The 22,033-nt window shown below is 32.1% G+C and overlaps 1 protein-coding gene across 2 annotated transcripts; it reads left to right on the top strand.

Moving 5' to 3' along the window:
- The first annotated feature begins 14,444 nt into the window (after nt 1-14,444).
- On the top strand, nt 14,445-17,519 carry LOC145037227 (uncharacterized). Of its 2 annotated transcripts, none has more exons than XM_078985843.1 (7): nt 14,445-14,637; nt 14,797-14,883; nt 15,003-15,179; nt 15,288-15,458; nt 15,734-15,907; nt 16,006-16,094; nt 16,696-17,519. In XM_078985843.1, exons 1-7 carry the CDS (start codon nt 14,634-14,636, stop codon nt 17,305-17,307), a joined length of 1,314 nt encoding a protein of 437 aa, XP_078841969.1. In that variant the 5' UTR covers nt 14,445-14,633; the 3' UTR covers nt 17,308-17,519. The 2 variants fall into 2 exon arrangements, with proteins under 2 accessions (XP_078841969.1, XP_078841968.1); XM_078985842.1 differs by having other exon boundaries at nt 14,446-14,707.
- Nucleotides 17,520-22,033: the final 4,514 nt, after the last annotated feature.

Raw genomic sequence — 22,033 nt, 5'->3', positions numbered from 1 at the left:
TCTTTTTCAGAAAATATGAAAAATTAAAAAATATTTTTGTTTATATTTTAATTTGTGTGCTAAGTTTTCTTTTAGTTTTGTTTTGTCTTGAAAAGTGATTTCAGGTATAGATAAGACTCATGGAGTTTGTGTTGAAGATTTCTGAGCCAAAGCCTCGTCCGTGAGCATCGAAGAATTCTCATTCGAAGGAGCAAGAAATGAAGATCATTCTTTCAAATTCAATCTTTCAACCCCAGAAGCAAGGTGAAGCTGCAATTGAAGAATATGTGACGGATTGCATTGAAGCCTCCTCAATCGGTCTGCTGCTATCTTTGTACCTGCTGAAGTGATCCAGACGATTTGTTCTCTCTAAAGATTCTCAAGTTGAATGCGCCTTCTTTCAAGAATCAGTACAAGAAGCCTCCTCACCCAATGTGCGATCAATGCCAAACTCTGAAGAAAAGCCCAATTGCTCAAGATGAAGTCATTCATGGAAGATTCATATGTTCATCCTGATGCTGTGAAGAATTTGAAGCTTAATGCTGAAGCCAAGTTCCCAATAAAGATTAACAAGAAGAGCCAGCTACTTTTTAGGGGGAGATTGTTGGGTCAATTAAGAAAAGAAAGCTATAAACCAAGGGGGAGATTGTTAGGTCAAAATATGGTTTATACTTTGCTTTTCTGGGCAATTATATTTTTGTGTAATAATTGTAGAGTTTTCGGTCATGTTTACGGCTGAGTTTACGGCCGTAAACACCTTACGGCCGTAAACCCATTTACGACCCATGTCCACCAAGCCCATATTCTCCAAGTATAAATATAGGTGTTAGGGTGAGGAGTAGGATTGATGAACACTAGTAGTTTACGGCCAGAGAGAGACAGGAGCTTTTATTTGTGTGTGTGAATCTTGTGTAAGGATTTTTATTCATATCATTAATACATTCAAGATTCATAATATTCTTCTTCTCCTTCTCTTCTATTTTTACCTAACATCATCCGTTTGATTGGGATTCCGCACCATCAAACGGATTTGACTGATACACGGGCAGATTAGGGACTTACAACGGGCATGCAATTTATAATAAGTATAACAAAGTTTAAGTAAAAGTATTTGATAAGTAAAAGAGGTTGTAAAACAGTTTGAAGTAAAACAACTTTGATAAACAATTTGAATAGTAGTAAAATCATTGGTTTTGTGGTTATTAATCACATGTGATTGGTGTAATAACTATAATTATTCAACTTGTAATCCCCCCCCCCCCATAAAGCATTTAAAACATTTAAAAGTATTTCAAAGGTTAGTTAAAGGGGTATGAACTCACTTGTGGTGAGTTGATTGGATTGAAGTGTCGGGTACGGTGGTAGGTGACAAATGAAGACTTGTACATACGCACGAGCCTATTTATCATATGATGAACATATATATAACTAATTAGCCAATTTATAACTAATAAATTAAGTTGGGACACTCTAGAACATGAAAACACTTTGTTTCAAGTGTTAAAGATCACAAGGATTGCATCCAAGTGTTGGTAGGGCAAAGCTAGGGTGTTTGGGGTTCAAGGGTAAACTCCCTTGGAGTTTATAGTTTTGATGGTCATAAACCAAGGAGTTTACGGTCGTAAACTCTACTCCTAATTACCAAGTGTTGTTTTGTGGTTTAACAAGTCCTTTGAAGCATTTCTACTAAGTGGTTTGGCCTTTAGAATGGATTAGGGCAACAAAAACACTCCTTTGAGGAGTTTACGGCCTCATGGCATTTCCCTTTGGGTTTACTACCGTAAACCCATATGGAGAAGGGTATTGCTATGTTTTCAAGTCCTTAACACAACTAGGTAATTATCTAAGCTAGTTTTTAGGCCTAAGGAAGGAAAATGACCCATTTAAACATACTTTAGGGTGTTTACGGTTTTAGGAGATCCCCAAACCGTAAACACCTATAAATGTGGGTATTTGCTGTTTTTCAAGGATTAAACACATTAATGTAAGGTTTAACATGTCAAGGAAGGCTTAAACATCAAACTAGGGCTTAGATAAGAACTTAGGCACACTTTGGTGCCCTTTATGGTGTTTACGGCCCAAGCATCTTCTTAGACAGTGAACACCTCAATCCTTGTGTTCTTGGCATAATTTCTTGATGTTTAAATGTAATACTAGCCTATGAAGTCTTAAGGATGGAAGTACTTACTATTAGGAGGCTTGATTTGAGCTAAAAGGCCAAGAACACTTAGTGTGTGTTCTTGGTGTTCTTGGTGTTTTGGAAATCTAGACAAAATACATAAATGAATGGATGAATAGATGTACAAACACTAGATTAAGTGTTTTACTAACTTGAAATGGTTAGAACACTTACAAATTTGAAGATTTGGAATTAAATCTAGGATGATACTTGAAAGAGTTTTTGGAGTTTACTCTTTTGTGAACTTGGGGAGTAAACACAAATGACTAACTTTTGGGGAGTAAACTTATACATAGGTATGAGTTCACGGTTTTTGAATGATTTTTCAACCCAAACATAAAAGTTTGGTTGGGAATTTCTAAGATGCGAAGTGTTTGCGGTTTTTAAAATTCAAAACTCGAGAAGACACTTTCTTTCACCCGTTCGCTTAAAAATAATATTAAAATAATCAAACGAACTTTAAATTTCTTAAAAATAAGAAATAATGACATTAACTTATGATAAGAAGTGGTTGACTTTTAGGGTTTGACTGAATGGAAATTTCGGGTTGTCACATCTACAATGGGAGATATTCAAGTTAGTTGATTTTTAAGTCCTTAATATAACACCTAATATGAAATATTAAGGCTAGGACCCAACACAATATTTTATAACTTAGAAGAGGGATGTCGTAATCCAAGCTATAAAATATTTGAAGGTAGGCGAATGACGATTCACCAATTTCCACCATGAAAAATGAAATAATTTATTAGGTTTTACTTGGATTTGAAACTCATAGATCTTTTGAGATTCATTGAACTTCTCAATCGAATGTTTCAATCTCGAGTGTGCCCTCTCAAGTTTTGTGACTGGGATGCCGAGGATCACAAAACAAGGTGTGAATAACCATGCAAATATACTTGGTACCCTTAATATTTATCACTTAATCGATGTGTCGGTTAACCAAACGTGCTCCACCGATCCTATGACAAACCTTAAGACTACCTTGTTAAATCAAGTTAGTGTGTCGGTTACCCACACGCGCTCCACTAATCGACTTAAGCAAAGTGCAAAGTGTAATTTTATGGGTTAGCACCAAATTCACATTTTGTTAATGTAACTAAGATTGGGAATTTATAAAGGTTTAGTTACTTTATATTTATCATTATACTTATAATGAAGGGAGAATTAGAGTTTTGTCAAAGCCATTCGGCTAACAACCCTCCACCAGTCAAGGAAGCGGTGGGTGAGAGTGGACACCCATTAAACTGTCATTTTATAGGCAGTAACCTTATACCCCTTTATAGGCCAGATTCATGAACTAACTGTAAGACATCTTTACTCTTATACATATATATAACTATTAACTATTCATATTATAATAGCATAAGGGTTGAATTTTAACTTTTAAAATTCTAAGGGCTTAACTTGGAATTAAAGTATTCATGGGAAAACTTTACAAATTTTCAAAACTTGAGGGAAAGTTTTGAACCATTCAAAAACTTTTCAATTCCATAACTTATGAGTTTAATGTAGTTTAATGAAAAACTCTTTAAGTTCCATAACTTGAGGACAAGTTATGGAAGACTTTAAAACATTTAAAAATGAGACACTTCATTTTTTCATAACTTATGGAAATCTTATGAGTTTTAAAAATAAAAAATGTGACTTTTCATATAACTTGAGGACAAGTTACAAAAACACATTTTATGAACAACATTTAGATCAATTTGGATTGAAAACACATTATCACATAACTTTTCTATTAATCTAAGCAAACTCACAAGAACAAGATAATTCATATCAAACTTTTTCATATAATTAGCCTAACATTAAACCAATACAAAACATGAATTTGTTGACAGTTATCTTTGAAATTAGATTAACATGAACATTACCACATCAAAAAAGGTTTATAAGTTCAAAAACAGCTTAGGGTAATGTTCCTAGTCCATTTCTAGCCAAAAACCTCGAATGTATACTGTCTAGGGGTCCAAATCGTCGAGTGTATGAACCAACTCGACGAGTTGGATGATTTTACACATGGACTCAGCGAGTCAGCTATCCAGACAGCAAAAAATTCAATTTTTTAACCTTTTTTTTTTTCAGCAATTTGCATCAAGTATAATTGAAAACAAGCCTAGGATCTGCTACCACTGAAGGGTTTTGAGCATTCTAACACTCCTATGGTGTACATGCAACCCTATAAACCTTGGATCTATGTTTTCTCTATTATACATGCAAATATTCAATATTCCAAGGTTTCATCCTAACTAGCATACTATAAGTATATAAAATACAATAATCTAGAAGAATAACATACCTCTTTGTTGTATCTTGATTCCATGGAGCTTAAGAGCCTAGTGCCTCAAGTGTGATACCTCAAATGGTTCACACAACATCAAGAACTCTTGGAATAACTAGAGAATAAGGATATTTGCACCAAATCAATTTTTCCCTCTTTTATGTATACACACTAGTGTCATTTCATGAACTAGGAACCTCTTTATATAGTGTGGAGGATTAGGGTTACATTCATGTAAACCCTAATACCCATGACCTTTAATTTCCATAGGATCCATGGGTTAAACACTCCATGGACTATCCATGAAAGCTTAGCCCAACCTAAATGAACTTGGCCCACCAACTATATATAAGAGTCGATATTTAATTAGTTACCTTTTGATCACTAAATTAATTCCAAAATAATTCTAGATCAATACTAATTAAATAATATGATTTCATATTAATATATTAGAAATTATAATATATTAATATAAATCACTAGTATCATTTTCTCATTTTGTCTATCCAATTGTTCCGATGCCATGCAACCCAAATGGACCATGCCAAGTCGGGTCGAATACATACCAATAATAGTTATGGGCTTAGACATCTAATCCAATAATTCTTTCATCCAATTCTGCAAAGTAATCTCATACACATGTCATGTGATTACTTGCGCCATTGTCCAAATACCATGTGTCCTTCTCATTCTCATTTATCATCGGAAAGACTTTATCTTCATTCGTCAACACCCAGTTATCTGTATCTTCACCCCATACAGTTGACAGAAGAGCATGTTCTTCTTCTTGCACTTGTGTTAGATTAACATCACCTTCTTTTCTCTTGGGATTTGGGCACTCCGATGAAAAATGTCTAAACAAGTCACATTTGAAGCACTTTATGTGACTTTTATCTCTTCCCTTTCCTCGAACAGTGCTTGTATCCCGGGATGATTGATGATTCCTCGACCGCCTCTACCCCTTGAACCACTTCCTCGATAGCCTCCTCGACCTCCTCTTTCATTAGAAGATCCATAACCTTTTCCTACTGTACTAGGAGAGCCCTTTTGTGTTTTTTGACCCATTTGCCATTCATATCGAGTTAACAATAAACCCGCTTCAGCATTCGAGTTTTCACCACAAACTCATAGTCGATCTTCATAGGATCTGAGTCTGCCAATAGCTTCTTCAAATGGCATTGTATCCAAGTTTGAATATTGTTCTATCAAGGCCACAAGTTGCAGAAATTTTTCTAGGATAGAATCAAGCAATTTCCTCACTAAGGTACTGTCTTCCATTGAGGCACTAAGACTGATGTATTTCGAGTTTATCCCACTCAACTTCCCTGCAAATTCATCTATGGAATCTCCTTATTTCATCTTCATTGCATCAAACTCACATGTGAGTGTGTGCAATCTTGCATTTTACACTCGATCTGCACCCAAGTACCGTATTTTAAGGATTCGCAATCGTCCATTGCAGTTTTTCTTCTTGACCACCTGCATGAGAATATCCCCTGGTATTGCTTGGAATATCCTATGGATTCCCAAAATCCTTGAGCATCCATAATAGACTCCATCTTGATTGCCCATGTGGTATAGTTTGTTGAAGTCAACAACGGACACTAGAACAAGACCTCGTCGTTATCTTTTGTGGACTGCTGGCTAGAACCTGTCATGTTATTGTATCTTATGTATTTGGGCATAAACTAGAAAACTATAATACCAAGTGTTGGTTTCAGGCCCATGTTGAAATCAAAAGAATATACCTAAATAGAGCAAACACAGGACCGCAGGGAAAATATTCCCAGTTTTTTCTTCTTCTTATGTCGGATAATAAAAACAAGGACTTACAAGGCTTTAAATAACAACCAAAAGAAAAAAACTACTAAGCTAAAAAAAACTGTAAAATATATGAATGTTCATCTAGTTTTAATATTTAAACAATATTATTTTAACATGCACAAAAATATATGAACATTCATCTAGTTTTAATAGAAATAAAAATAAACTTATTATTTTTAGTTCTTAATACATTGTGATATATATGGTGCGACAAAAATATCAACCTACTTAAAGTCACAGTTACCTTTAAAAAAAAATTAATCTTTTGCATACGATATTTGATTTTTAAAAATATAAACAGTTAATATGTTTTAGAAAAAAATGTTTGTGTAAGATATTTAATTATTAGTCATTTGAGATTTCGAGGTTATATTTTTCTTGTTTTATAGAAATAAAAGGTGAGACTTATGAGGCTTGAAATCACGTCTGACAACATATAAAACCATACACATTCATATATATATATATATATATATATATATATATATATATATATATATATATATATATATATATATATATATATATATATAAAAATGACCACCTTTTGCAATAGTGAGCCTATGTACTTTTTAGCAAGAATGGCCCGTGGATGTGTTGTTTCCGTTTTGTTTTTGTACCTAAGAATTTTATGGAAATATTTACATTATTTTATACATGTGTTGATCATCGTTTGGGTTTATCCGCTTCTGGATCCTTCCCACCGCGTCCTTATCCAATATCTTTCGATTCCAACTTCATTGCCTATCCCCTTTGATTTCTTCAAATTTTCATATGAGCATCAGACACCTTACCTCCATGGTAACCACCCCATCACCGTTCCTTGGCCCAATCACATACGCTTGCTTCCACCGCTTTCTATTTATTTCAGTCTTTTGGAGACGATCAGTTTGCAGTTCCACCTCCTCTCACCGATTATGTTCCCCTCCCCTTCTCCTCATTTTCTTCTGTATCCACCATCACCTACTTTCACTAATATCCACCTCGGGCCCCTCATGAACGCAAATGGAAAAGATCTGCTTCGATTTCCCGATTCTGCCCCTTTAAGTCACCATCTTAGAAGCCGAACCCGACAGTTGATCTATTGGAAGCCGAACCCGACGGTTGATGTTGGTGAAATGCAGGAGGTTTCTAACTAGCGGTGAGTTGGTGGGTGTGAGTGGAAGTCATTGGTCCGCAGTGGAGGCTGCGGTGGTGGTCGTCTACCGTCTCCATAGACGATTCAGATATGAGTGGCCTTCCCAAAACCCTAGATGACTGTAATCACCGGACACCCCCATCACCAAACGCCTATTTCCCCCATCTATCAAGGTCACTGCCTTTAAAGTCATTCTTTCTTTACTTACTGCGCTCTTTTGAAGATTTTCGATATCAGGTGGATACGTTGCCTCTGCAGATCCAAATTTCATCAATGATTGTTGCATGTTCCCGTTGGTGCATAGGTTTGTTTCATGCTAACCCAAATACTTGTGCGTATGTGATCTGTTGTTTGCTTCTTTTATTACACAATTTTCTTGAAGATTCCTGGAAGTGTATGCAAATTTCTGTATGTTTTATATGCATATTGTATAAATGACAACATTTGATGATTCATCAAGCAATCACCATCGGACTCCATCATCAAGCAGACCTTTGCTAACTTCCATTAACAATCTAACCATCGGTAGCATCTAGTAAGTTCTATTTCAGCTGATCTGTATAAGTTTCTTTTTATGATTTCAGCTCTTAAAGGACAACTCCATGTCATGAGTGTTTGAATTCAAATTTGTGAGTCCGATGTCAACTGTATACTGAATTAATGCATCTTTTATATTACCTTGATTATATATTTATATAGATACATGAATTCAAATATGAAAATTAAATATATGTATTGTTTATTTTTTATATAATGTTAGTCATGTAGCAAAACCATAATTGTGAAGGCTATTGGTGTTGTGTATGCAAGTCCAGATACTGTTTTTGAGGTGGTTTCGAACGTTGATAAACATACAAGATATGAGTATGTTGATAAATTTATGTGTTTTTTGGGATATAAAATCTTTTTTGTGTTTACTAAAAAATTAAATTTCCAGGTGGGATGCATTAACTGGTGATTTAGAACTTGTAGATTTTTTAAATGGCCATTCTGATGTTGGTTATGGGTCTTATGATTCCAAATGCTTAACTAGGTGGGTTTCTCTCCAATTGATTTGTTGATGTTGGTTTATTGGTGAGAGATGGGTACAAGAGTATTGTTTCTTCTGCAAAATTGCATATTTTTTTTAAGTTTTTCTAGGATTTGTACAAATGTACCCTTTTCACTTCGTTTTGTCCCATTTTTAAGTTTTTAGATGGCTGGGATATTTTGTGCTGGGAAAGCATGTCAAAACTAAAATCACATGGGAGTAAGGATCCTTATGCCCTAAATCTGTAACTTAATCTTTTGTAGGTAGGAAGTCTAAAACACATATAGTAGGTATTGCTATTGGAAATGAAGTTCCTCTGGTCTTGGCTAGCTAGTAAGCTTTAGAAAGTGACACCAAAAAAAATTACCAGCTTGGTACATAACCTCAAGATTCATTTTTGATTTACTAATTCGTTAACCTAAAAATGTGAAAAATAATAAGTAAAAATAATTCTTTTTTATTTGTTAGCTTGCATAGAATGAAGAAGTATCCAGTGCTTTCAAGTGTTTTGAAGAATTATGACATAGAGAACACTCAGATTCCATGCATTCAGTTCCACTCCAATCTTATGAATGGAATTAAATTACATTGGAATCTATAAAATCCTTTGGCCTTCGAATTTAAACATTAAATTTACTCAGATGCCCTTTTCACCGAACACTTTCTGTTACTTGCCAACCAAATGCATGACAAAATTCCAATTCCTTCATATTCCAAACCAAACCCTACAAATTCCAATTCCTTCCAAACTATTCTTGGAACCAAAAATAAATTTGAGTAAGACGAGTAGCAATAAGATTTGGGGGCATTTGAGTAAAACGGGTAGCTATGAGATTTGGGGGGATTTTAATGAAATGTTTACTTTTATGTAAATTAGAAAATGCAATGCAAGGGGTAATTGACCTTTTCAACTTTCACCATTGTTGTCGTCGCATGATCTTATTTTTTTTTTATAGGAATGAGTAAGTTACAGTTGCTTTATTAATGATAACTAGAAAAGGGTACGCGACAATGCTGCTTTTGGACTAAATTGCAAATCCTTCAAAGTATTGTGGAAAACAATGAAAGTCAAAACTTTGTTAGCCAATTTCTTATACCTAAAACTTCACTGTTCATAAGTCCCTTGGGATTTCTGAACATCATGTTCTCCTGAGAAATAAATAATCACAGACAGCATTTGTCTAAAGTTATGGTTTCGCACCCCAGGTGTTTGATGGAATTTCCCAGACAAAAAGGCGAATTCTTTCTAAGCAAACCCAATTTAAAAAACCTCAACAAATATTGAAATCGGTTTGCTGATGCTGAGGCAGGTATGTGTGTGGATAATTAGGTCCTTTAAAATTGAATTTGTAATTTATAGAGCTTCATATAGTGATTTTGTTACTTTTCATTATGTATTGGTTTTGGATTATGTTTGGGTCTTTCGCTTCTCAAGAATTTATGCTTATGGTACCATATTTGTTCTTATGTCGACTTTTTTTGGGTTGTTTGTATCTCAGATTGTAATTAACTTGATTTCAAGGTCACTGAGCTTAGGATTGCGGTTTGTTGATAGGGCGATACATGTATTGGAACAATTTGGAATGGCATCTTCAAACATTTGCCCACCAACTGTTTGTTAAAAGTTTTTACTGTGGTCTCTAACTAATACCGATCATTTATTTTTTTTATGAGATTTACTCAAACAAACAAATCAAAGAATGAAATATTGGTTTTTGTTTTTGAATCACATGTACACTTCAACACTCTATGGGAAATATTGTTCAACATTAAGGGCGAATCTGTCCAACAAATACTCTCCAAACATTAGTTTTACACTGCAAGGTATGGAATTATAGATAGCTAACATTTGTATTTGTTTTAATATTCATTGTGAATTTAATTCCTTTTACTTGGGTTAATCAGAATGTAGGAAATGAAGCCTTTCAGAATGGTAAGCATGCAGAAGCTGTAGATTATTATAGTGTTGCAATATCAAGGAGTATAGAATCACACTCATTTGTAGTTGTTTGTTTCTGCAATCATGTCGCTGCAAACCAATATTTGGGTGAAGTCATTGATGCAACTGGAGATTGCAGTATACTCTAGCTTTTGACACAAGTTACCCAAAAGTATAAATTTTTCATTAATTTAATTTTTCTATATATAATAATGTAAAAAGCTCATAAAGTTTATTGTTATTTTCGTTTTTCATATGGCTAGGCTCTTTCAAGAAGTGTTACTTTACTTCAAATGATTTGAGATTATAAACAGGCATCTAATGATCTTCAAGGACTCATCTCCATTCTTAAAACACGACCACATAATTGACAGAATTCACATAAGTTTGGTAGTAATGAGAGTGTGAAAGATCTAAGAAGAGCTCGATGCCACGTTTTGAGTCTATAATAAAAAGGGGGAGATGAAAAATCATTAGACCTTCACCCCATTCTGTAAGTTTGTATTTTTTTTTTAATTAAATTAAAGCTTTCGTTATTTTTATGTCTTATTATTATTCTGTATACGCATAGAGGATTAGACCTTAAGATGGAGCATCAGATGTTAAAAAGGCGTATCAAATATTTAAGACATCATCTACACAAACTCAACCAATAATGGAAAGGTCACCTCCTGAAGGTGCATTTTTTGTTTTTTAAAAAAAAATAAAAAAAAAAACAGACTTTTTACATCCTATAGTGAAAATGAATATGTAAAAAATAGGAATTTTTTTTAAAAGTCATTCTTAAATACTGGAAAATATTATAATACAAGTAAGCTCGGTACAGTAATAGAAAAGATTATAAAAAGATGACTATTTGGCTATAATACTTTCTGCAGCTTACTGCACTCAATTATGTTTTTAGTCACATACGTTCGGGCATCAATAAAAAAGATTATAAATTCTTTGATTCAGTTGTCATCTTTACTTATGCATTAGTCTGTCATCATAGTTGCCAGAATGGATTCCAATTACTAAATGCAATGTGGATTTGTGAGAATTTACTTGAAACATGAAATGTTACATATTGTAAAAAAAGGATTTTTAGTAACAGATGAACAAAGCCTAAATTGTAAATAACCTCATTTGGAGTCTTTTGAAAACAAATTCTTATTCATAAATGATTAAGGAGACAATCACCTCGGTATTTAAGTTTACCCCTATAGGGCTTTCAAAAAGACAACAAATCATAATTTTAACTTGCAATAATATGCACAAAATCAAGTTATTAGCTTTCTTTGATTCATAAATTCATATATACTTGTGTGGGGTGAGATAATAGTTGAAACAGCTAAAATGGCTAGAAAAAAGTACATTTGGTTACTCGAACTTCCTTCCGGTTGTCAGTTGTATGTTCAATTTCTGTAACTCCGACTTAGGTCGGTGTTCTTAATTGGCGATTTTGTGTCAGACTAAAAAGCTTCCTCTCTTTCTCTACATAAATACAAACATGAAGAAACCAGATGGTCCTGAAGCAGATGTTTGGAGTGTAGGGGTGAGTGTTTATATCTTATTAAGTGGGGTTCCTCCCTTTTGGGCTGGTGAGTGATTAATATTTAAGGGGGTGCATTTAGTTTTGTATGGGTAAATTCATTTGTATCCATGTCTTTTTTATGTTGCACTTCAAATTCGTTGGTAGATTCATAATATATCATTCACTCTTTGTAGAATTTTTTAGATCGACTCACAGGCAATTAGAAATGTGAGAGCGAATGACATATTGACATGTATTTATTCATACAGAGGGTCATTAGGTTTGACTATGTAAAGTTGAAATTCAACCAACAAATTTGGAGTTTGTGAATTTTATTATTTAAAACATTCATTTGTAGTCATATATTAAATTGGTTGACTTTGGTTTAATGGATACTTCCGACTCAAATCATATGTTCTCGATCGTATCTATTTAGTTTGATCCCCGCAATACGAGGCTCCTCATCTAGTTAACTAATTATGCTAACATCAATTTGCGAAAGGGAAAACGACACAAATACCCTACGAACTTTCTAGGGTTTACCCGTTGAGTCCCTAAAGTTTTTGTTAGACTTTATGGGTCCCTAAATTAGGATATGATCTGCTCTTTTAGTCTCTGTCAACTTGTAATAGCCGGTTCAGTGACCTTTCAGACCAAAAAAAAAATTCAATTTGTGCCCCTATAAAACCAAAAAAATAAGTTTGGAGATCAATACGAAGTGAGTATGAATCAGCTTTAGAAGAAAATAAGTGTTTTTTTTTTTTTTTTTTTTTTTTTTTTTTTAAATTTTTATTTTTATGAATTGATACCCGAAAAGTAAAGGAGTTGTCTGGGTTAGGCCCAGTTATAAATTACGGCCCATTTAGGCGGAGAATGGATGGTTCTTTATGGTACTATTAGCTCAAAATACGGTCAAATTAAGAAATTTCTTCAAACTATTGGACTGTTTGAACGTATGTTTTGAAATTAATTGTGCAATATTAAATAAAATAATATAAAGTTTGTTATATGAACTATTTTTTAGATATGATTGTGTAGTTGGAAATTGTATTAACCAATATAGTAAGTCTAATTATTTAAATAAAATGATAGACAAAATGACGAAATGGTATCCTTATAAATCATGAGTTTTAACAAAAAAAAAAAAAAAAAAAAAAGTGATATGAGTAAAATACGGTGTTTAATTTGCTCTTTCTTTACTCGTCTGTTACATCGGTACTTGTGTATCTGGAGTTTTAACTTATATTATTTCTATTTTCATAAATGCTTAACGTTTTTGTTCTTTGAAGTCTCAAGTTATTTCTTTTTCTTTTCTTTTTCTAAGTACTTTCAGCCGATATCAAACTCTAAATCTTTGGCTCTCAGTGTTTTTCATATAACTACTAACTATCTTTTATGCAACGATCCAACACAATTTGTAAGTATCTATGTAGACACATATTTGTCATATACCTATATCTCATTTTTTCAATTGCATGCATTCATAAATAGGATTATTAATATTTTAGATATAATCTTTAAGATACATCATATATGTATTAGAACTATGTACGTGATCGAATGTATCCGATCCATTTATTTTATGTTTTGTTTTAAATCATAATTCAGTTCTCTAAATCTCGAACACGAGATTCCTGAATTTCTTAATTTTGTAATCGATCTTCATAAAAATGTGAAATCTCTTTTATTAGATTGAGAAATGAACGAGATAATTGGTAAATACTTCAAGTTATGTCAAGATGATTTATAAAATATGATTTTCTTTTTCTTTGAAAACTTTAACATATGTAATTTTTTTTTTTTTTTTTTCAATGAGCTCCCCGTGAAAAGCGTTTTAGGAGCCCATATGAACTGATCAAATTAAATATTATATGGTTGCATATAAATATACCCCTTTAAGATATTATTATAATTTTGTACTTTGATCTACTTGTATTATTGCGTATATACGTAAATAGGAATAATATAACATTCATTCAATTTACTTTTATTTAAAACATAATTTTAGAATTAATTAAAATCCTTGGTTTACATGTTTTTTCTAAAAAACCCCTTTTAACCACTTATTGTTGTACCGCGCAGCACACATGTAACACTTGCTCTTCACAACTATTTGTTTTTCAGAAAACTTTTGACTTAAAAACTGTTGCGCATGTGCTGCGTTACGCAACACTTAACATCTGCTTCAAACCTCTTAACACCTTACTTTAACTTATTACAGTAGTCTGCAGATGTTAAAAAACACACAAATTTTTTATTACATATTACAGCCGTTTTATCCCTTCTTCTACTACAGAGGGTTGCAGAAATGGTCCGCAGATTTTAAACATTTTTGCATAGATTAATTTTTTAAAATACATGGCCTAAAATAAAATCTAACTGAAAAATTACAATTTCCTATGTAATTGATAACGAAAAAAAGAATAAAATATTAAATCTTTAAGAAGTAGAGACATATGGGAGAATGGAGTTCGTTGGTTTACGCGCCAAAGATTACAAGTTAATTACCATTTAGCGCTTAACACCTTTTGAATCTAATAACAAACGGTTTAAAGGGCACATGCTTCCCCATTTCTTCATTTTTACTCCACATCAACCCCAAGAACACTCACTTAGTGTGTTTTTCTTGTTTTTTAATAATTCAATCACATTGAAACACTGATCATTTCCTCTCAGAGCGTCTCCCTCTCCAAATTCGAAGTTCACTTTCATCTTTGAGCAACAATGAGACGAATCATCAGCAGAAAATGGGTATTCTCACTCTACATTCTCCTTCTGTTCTCTGGATCTTTTTTCACATCTTCCGCAAAACCACCAAGACGTGAGGATCAATCGATTACAACCTTCCGCTTTTTCTCTCTTTCGATTAATCTGCATAACCGGTTTACCGATTACTTGTTTCAATTGTAGAATTTCTCAGCGGCATTGCGTCGAACATCATGTCTGCACTTTTCAAATGGCTGTGGTCTCTTAAACCGACTAACAAAATTGCCTTGGGTAGGCCCAATTCGTTAAATTCTACATTATTTTCTCTCTCAATTCTGTAATCAAGGAGCAAGAGGTCGATAAATTTGAGGTTTTTGCTTTTGTGTTCTTCTTTTTCGTTTTTTTTACAGTTATACCTAGTCGCTCGATGATGAAATTTGAAAGCGGGTATACTGTAGAAACAGTGTTTGATGGAAGCAAATTAGGGATCGAACCTTACTCTGTAGAAGTAACCCAATCTGGGGAGCTTCTCGTCTTAGATTCTCAAAACAGTAACATCCACAAAGTCTCAACACCCTTGTCTAAATGTAAGTGTAATTCATGATCTATAAGTTTATTACAAGAGCATGATATTAGGGGTTTTTTTTTAGTGGAATAACTCATTATATTAAAAGTGAAATGATAATTTGTGACAGATAGTGTAGCAAAGCTTGTAGCTGGATCATCTGAAGGGTATTCTGGGCATGTGGATGGGAAGCATAGAGAATCCATGATGAATCACCCAAAAGGGCTTACAGTTGATGACAGAGGAAATATATATGTAGCAGACACTAAAAATATGGCAATTAGAAAGATAACTGATAAAGGTAATTAAAAGGCTCAATTTCACTCCATAGGGTAATTCGGATTCTACTTTAGGGTTAAGTTCAAGAAATAGCATCATACTTCTATTTTTAATTATTACAACATTTTTTTTTTAATCTTTATATAGAACTAGAAATTAAAACTACAATGGTATAATTTTGTCAATTTTACTAAGTACAATGGCTGAATAAGAATAAAAAAGTGAAAAATTAACATTGTAATGCTATGATAAACAAATAAATGAAAGTATATTGTTATTTATTGTATTTATATACAGGAGTTGTTACAATAGCTGGAGGAAATGCAAAGTTTTCAAATGATTTTGATTTATTATACGTTGCAAGTAGTTGCTCTATTTTGGTGGTTGATAGAGGTAAACAGGTTATTAGAGAAATCCAACTTCATCAAGATGATTGCTCTTTTAATCAGTTTAATGAAAATCTACTTTCAGGTGAAAATTCAAAATCAAAATTATTATTTTCATGAATTTTTTATATGGGTTTTAAGCATTAAAAAAATGGTGAAATGTGAATGTTTTGATGTTTTCAGGGATTGTGGTTGTTTGTGGTGCTGTGTTCTTTGGTTTCATGTTAGCATTGTTGCAACATAGAATAACCACAATTTTTTCTTCTTCTGTGGTAATTCTTCACAATTTTTTTTATGTTTAAATTCTTGATTTTTCTTTGTTTGGAGATATTGATTAATTAGAGAATTCAAAAAAAAGAAAAGAGAAAAGGGAATCGATCCAATCTAAAACTAATGTGGTTGGATGGAATAGAATGACGAAGGAATGGAATGGAATGGAATAAACAAGTCATTACATTGAATGAAAATGTTTTGTTGGCTTCTTGGAATGGAATGAATTTTTCTCATTAATTGTTTTTTTAATATTATATGTAAATACAATATAGAGTTTTACTTACAAATATAAAAAAAACTAAACATAAGAAAATCTCGTTAAAACTAAAATAAATTTTTTATAAAAATATATTTTTCTAGTTATTTTCAGAAATAAAATTATACTTTAATTAAAATTATGAATTAAAAAAAAAAAAAGATGTTTGTCGTTATGAATTACATTAATAAAAACGTGTTATATTGCAATTTTCCATGACGGAATGCAAACTATTCCGTCAAACAAAACAAATAACTTTTCATTCCGACGGAATCAGCCATTCCATTCCTTCCTCCATCATACCAAACGCTACCTTAACAACATTCCATTTCTCTCTCTCTCAGGAACCAAAATCACCCACAAAAGAGATTCATCCGTCCGCATACCCGATGCCGATTCCGATTCCGATGCCGGTTAAATCCGTGAGACCGCCACTGATTCCACCCGAGAACAACGAACCCGAGAACGAAGAATTCGGAATCTTCAATTCCATCGGAAAACATCTCACCAATGCCCGATCATCTCTCTCCGAAACCTTTCACACTTTACTCTCTCATCCCAAAAAGAAACCACTCATCAACACCTATCAAACATTCTACCATCAACCACCTCCATATTTCAACACATGGCCCACACAACAAACCTTTGTAATTCCTCCCCAATACCCACCCCCATTACTATTCCCCACAAGAAAACCCCACAAATTCATCACAAAAAATCCCGAAAAAACCAACCGCAATCGAAATATGTATCATCGGCATAACAAATATTTTTTGCCGGGCCCACGGACTTATTATGAGGAAAACACCGAGACAACAAACGAGGTTGTTTTTGGGGCAGTTCAAGAACAAGAAAGAACGGATGTGTCGATAAAGGCTATTGACTATAGCCATCCGAGTTATAATAATAGTACCCGGGATTTAAGACCAAGGTATAATTACATGGGGTATGCGTAGCAAGATTTAGTAGTTGTTGGTTTCTTTATGTCAGCTACCCAGCAGACTGTTGTGTATTAATTTATATTTTACCTGATGATCTTAGAATGGATAGTGTGGGTCAGCTTAGAGGTTGTTAGAAGAATAATATATAGTTTATCTGTATGATATATGTATTGGTAGGTTTTGTAGTGAGAGTGTTTTATTATAAGAAAATATGTATGATGATCGTAGATTATGTTTTTTTTATCGTAAATATTTATTAGGTTATTGTGCACCTGATTTATATCTAATATGACGTTTTTGGTACAGTGTGGGTTGGTGGTTGGAAGAATAATACATGAGATTCGCGTAATATGTTTGTATCGATAGGTTTGTAGTGTTGGTATCTTAACATAGATTGGATATATTATAAAGTTGTCTTGTAACGATAAATGTATGTATTTTTATAGTATCTTTGGGCTAATCTATTTGTATAAATAAATGATTACAAAGAATGTTTGAAACTTTTTTAGACAAAAAGAATAAAGGTTGATGGAAGGAAGGAAGGCGATGTCCAGACTTGAACATGCACTTCTCACATCTTACTGTTAGGACAAACATACAGATACAGATAAATCGTTAATTATGTGCTCCGTTGACACTCGAATGTCCTTCACCAGGACTCGGACCAGAGCTCTTGATCCCACGAAGAACAAGAACTTGTTCATAACGTGATTTCACCACCTTCCCGGAATTTTTCACAACCATTGACTTATGGTGGTGTCGATGTTTCGGAACCTTTAACTTGCGGGCTTGAATTGAAGTGAACAAAGAGGTGAAGATCAAGAACATAATCACGAACAATAGAATGTTTGATTTAGTTGCCATGGATTTAGAGTCTAGTTTCACCTGTAAGTATATAGTCAAAGATGGTTTTTGAAGAGGTTAAGGATGTTTTGAGGACGTTAAGGATATTTGTTGTGTTTAAATTGGTGAAGAGGTGAAGGTATTTATAGATGAATGGGGATTTGAACTTTGAGTGCTTCTGGGAAGCTTGAAAGGAAGGTGCAAAGATGGTTTTAATTGAGGGCCAAATTTGAAAAATTCAATGGTGGCTAAAGAGTGAAATTAAATGATGTAAGCATTAAATTGTCTGAATATAATATAAGTCTTGGTCAAAAGTCAAAACGTGGACCGATATAAGGGAGAATTTGACACAACTTGTATAGGCAACGGATTAAAATCTATTAATATATCAAACATGATTAAAGAATAAATTTTCTAAACTATATAGAGTAAATTACAGAAATAGCCCCTATTATTTGGTTGAATTTATAGTTTCTGTTATTAAGTTTAAAATTTGATAGATTAATGGGTGGGTTGTAAAAACTATACTTCAAGTTCTTGCTTCATATAAAAAAGACAAATTTACTCTTCCTTTCTTTTGTCTTTTTTTTTTCTTTTAACAAAATATATATATATATATATATATATATATATATATATATATATATATATATATATATATATATATATATATATATATATATATATAATAGAATTTATTTGATCTCATTTTAACAGAATTGATATAGATTATTTATAAAATAAATTTTATTTTTTAAATCAATTATCTAAGTTATATAAAATCATATTATTTTTTATTTTTAGATTTATTTATTTATCTTTCTTTTGGTGATTTTAAAATCTTTTAATATTTTTAACGTTTTATTTGTTTACAATATATAATGATTTTTTTACGTTTGGTTCAAATAGACTAATTGAAATAATAATCCAAAGATTTTTGACGTTTTATAAAATTATATTATTTGATGTTGTTTTTTAACATTTTGTTTTTTTACATTATATAAATATGTTTTTTACATTTTGTTTGAATAAAAAAGTTAAAACAATAAACCGGATAACTATAAATTGTCCAATATAATTATTTCATATAGTTTTTATGTGTTTTTTGTTTACATCATTTATCTATATGTTAGTGTTTGTTTTTTTATTCAGTTTTAAGAGGTTTTATGTATTTTTCGTTTATTTCATTTGTTTATATGTCAATGCATCTTCGTTTATTGTCTAAATAAATATATTTTTTTGTATAACTATTTATGAAAAATAAACAAACTAAAACAATTAATATATATATATATATATATATATATATATATATATATATATATATATATATATATATATATATATATATATATATATATATATGGTTAAGTTCAAACGAGAAAATTATTTAATATGACAACGTGAGAACACTACTTTATGTTACTATTCTACTATGAATTTAATATGTATAGTATTGTAGTAATTATAATATGAATATATTCAATTTTATATTGCTATTCTACTATAAAATTCTACTATTAAATTGATAATACAATAGTAATATAAAGTAGTGTTCTCACGTTCTCACATTAAATAGTGTTCTCATTTGAACTTAACTCTCTCTCTCTCTCTCTCTCTCTCTCTCTCTCTCTCTCTCTCTCTACACGAAAAAAAAACAAACATTAAATAATTTTATGTAAAGACTGATATCTGAGTTATTACTTTAATTTTTTTATTCGAAAAAAGAATGTTAAAAAATATGATTATATACTTTAAAGGAACAAAAAAACATTAAATAATATATTCAAATAAAACATCAAAAACATTACGATATTTTTAAACCACAAACAAAAAGATAAATAAATAAAGATAAATAAAAAAAAATAATATATATTAATATGATTTTATATAATTTAGATAATTGATTTAAAAAAATAAAAATAATTTTAAAAATAACCTCTATTAATTCAATTAAAATAAAGAAAAACAATATATATATATATATATATATATATATATATATATATATATATATATATATATATATATATATATATATATATATATATATATATATGCTCCAGTTTCGGTGATGACTCTTTTTTCGGTAAGGACTCGTGAGGATACCTTAAAAAATTTGAAAAAAATATAAAAAATCATAAAATCGAGCATAGTATTATATCGAAGAGAAAAAAAAGAAATTGGAAAAAAATTTTGGATCATTAAATTGAAGCATGGATCATTATTATGATCCATGATTCAATTTTAATGATCTAAAATTTGTTTTCCAATTTCTTTTTTTTTCTCTCCGATATAGTATTATGCTCGATTTTATGATTTGTATTTAATTATTATTATTATTATTATTATTTTAATTTTTTAAGGTGATCTCACCGAAGAAAGAGTCATCACCTGATCTTATCTCTCTCTCTCTCTCTCTCTCTCTATATATATATATATATATATATATATATATATATATATATATATATATATATATATATATATATATATATATATATATATATAATATCCCAAAAATTATAAGGTCAAATTTTCATTTTTATTTCAACACAAAACATTATTTATTCTTATCAACCATTCAGAAGTATGTCAAATTAAAAATGAGTATCAGAGTATAATTCTCATAATCGTAAAGTGCGGAAGCATGGGTGGATACGATGCGATTAAACCGAACTCTTACCTTTCGAACTCGAACTACCTGAAACCATAACCATGATATTGTAAGCACAAAGCTTAGTGAGTTTTCCAAAATACTACATATCGTATATATCGTTGGCCTAAACGCTCACATTAGGCCCAACCCATAATAATAGGCCTAACCCTTACTACCCAATGGGCCTAGCCCAACATACAATGCAAGAGTCACAAAGACAGCTGGCATCCTACATCACATACATTGGGCCTTGCCGTTCCTGTTCCACAGGCCCAACCCAAAATATAAATAGGCCTAGATTGTAATATAATGGGTCTAGACCATCATACAATAGGCCTAACCCAACATACCTTGATTGAGTCATAAAGACAGCTAGCATATACAGATCTTGGTGGCCCGACATTAGTGCTTTCGACCCATAGGTACACTGAGGAGAGTTACCTCAATTTGAGATAACTGAAACACACGTGTTGTTGCTTCCGGGTTCCTCACACTAAACACAACTAAATTATTCCTAATAAGCAATTAAGGTAATGTCTCATAATCCAATGTCCAATTCATATTTAATCATTCCAATTGGTAAAAGACCATTTTACCCTTCCCATATCTGACCCAATAACTCATGGTCCAATTCCCAAAAGACCCAACGCCCAAAAGGCCCAATAAGGGTATCTCACAATTACGCCCCATGTACCAAGCTAGTACGCCCCGCGTACTGCTTGCTGAAGCCAAACATACAACCCGTCACAACGAAGAATCGGGGAAATACATGAATTACGCTGAATGTACACATACATGCGCCCAATGTACTCCCTAGGTGACCAATTCCCACTTTTATGACTTAATGCTTAAGACAAAAATGTCCAAAACACAGATCTAACCTCTAACAGATGTCTTAAGTCATAAAGTTGCTAACTTCATGACTTTGCATGGCTCAATGGGGTCCAAACCAAATCCCTAAGTCTCAAACTTCATCAAAAGACCACTAAATCATGCATGGAAGGACTGTACTCATCAAGATTCTATTTTTATGACTTAATGACCTCAACAAAGACCAAATATGAGGCTCAAAGGCTCCGAAGTAACTTCTACTCATAAGAACCACAGTAATAGGACTAAAACATGACGAATCATAACCTAAAATAGATCTACATGAGAAAGCCATCAACATCAAATCTTTATACCTCCAGAAGCTAGGTCAAGATGAATAAGGCTTGGATCTATAAGATCCAAGACAAC

The sequence above is a fragment of the Lactuca saligna genome, chromosome 3, assembly GCF_052625555.1.
Source record: "Lactuca saligna cultivar CGN05327 chromosome 3, ASM5262555v1, whole genome shotgun sequence".
Classification (NCBI taxonomy): Eukaryota; Viridiplantae; Streptophyta; class Magnoliopsida; order Asterales; family Asteraceae; genus Lactuca; species Lactuca saligna.
The sequence above is the reverse complement of the archived record's forward strand: the minus strand, read 5'-3'. Positions and strand labels throughout refer to the sequence as shown.

Excerpts from the sequence above, each read along its gene's own strand:
- LOC145037227 (XM_078985842.1), top strand. The coding sequence starts at position 14,611 with ATGAGACGAATCATCAGCAGAAAATGGGTATTCTCACTCTACATTCTC. Across the intron at positions 14,708-14,796 it reads TTCCGCAAAACCACCAAGAC|AATTTCTCAGCGGCATTGCG; the intron begins GTGAGGATCAAT and ends TTTCAATTGTAG. Across the intron at positions 16,095-16,695 it reads CAATTTTTTCTTCTTCTGTG|GAACCAAAATCACCCACAAA; the intron begins GTAATTCTTCAC and ends TCTCTCTCTCAG.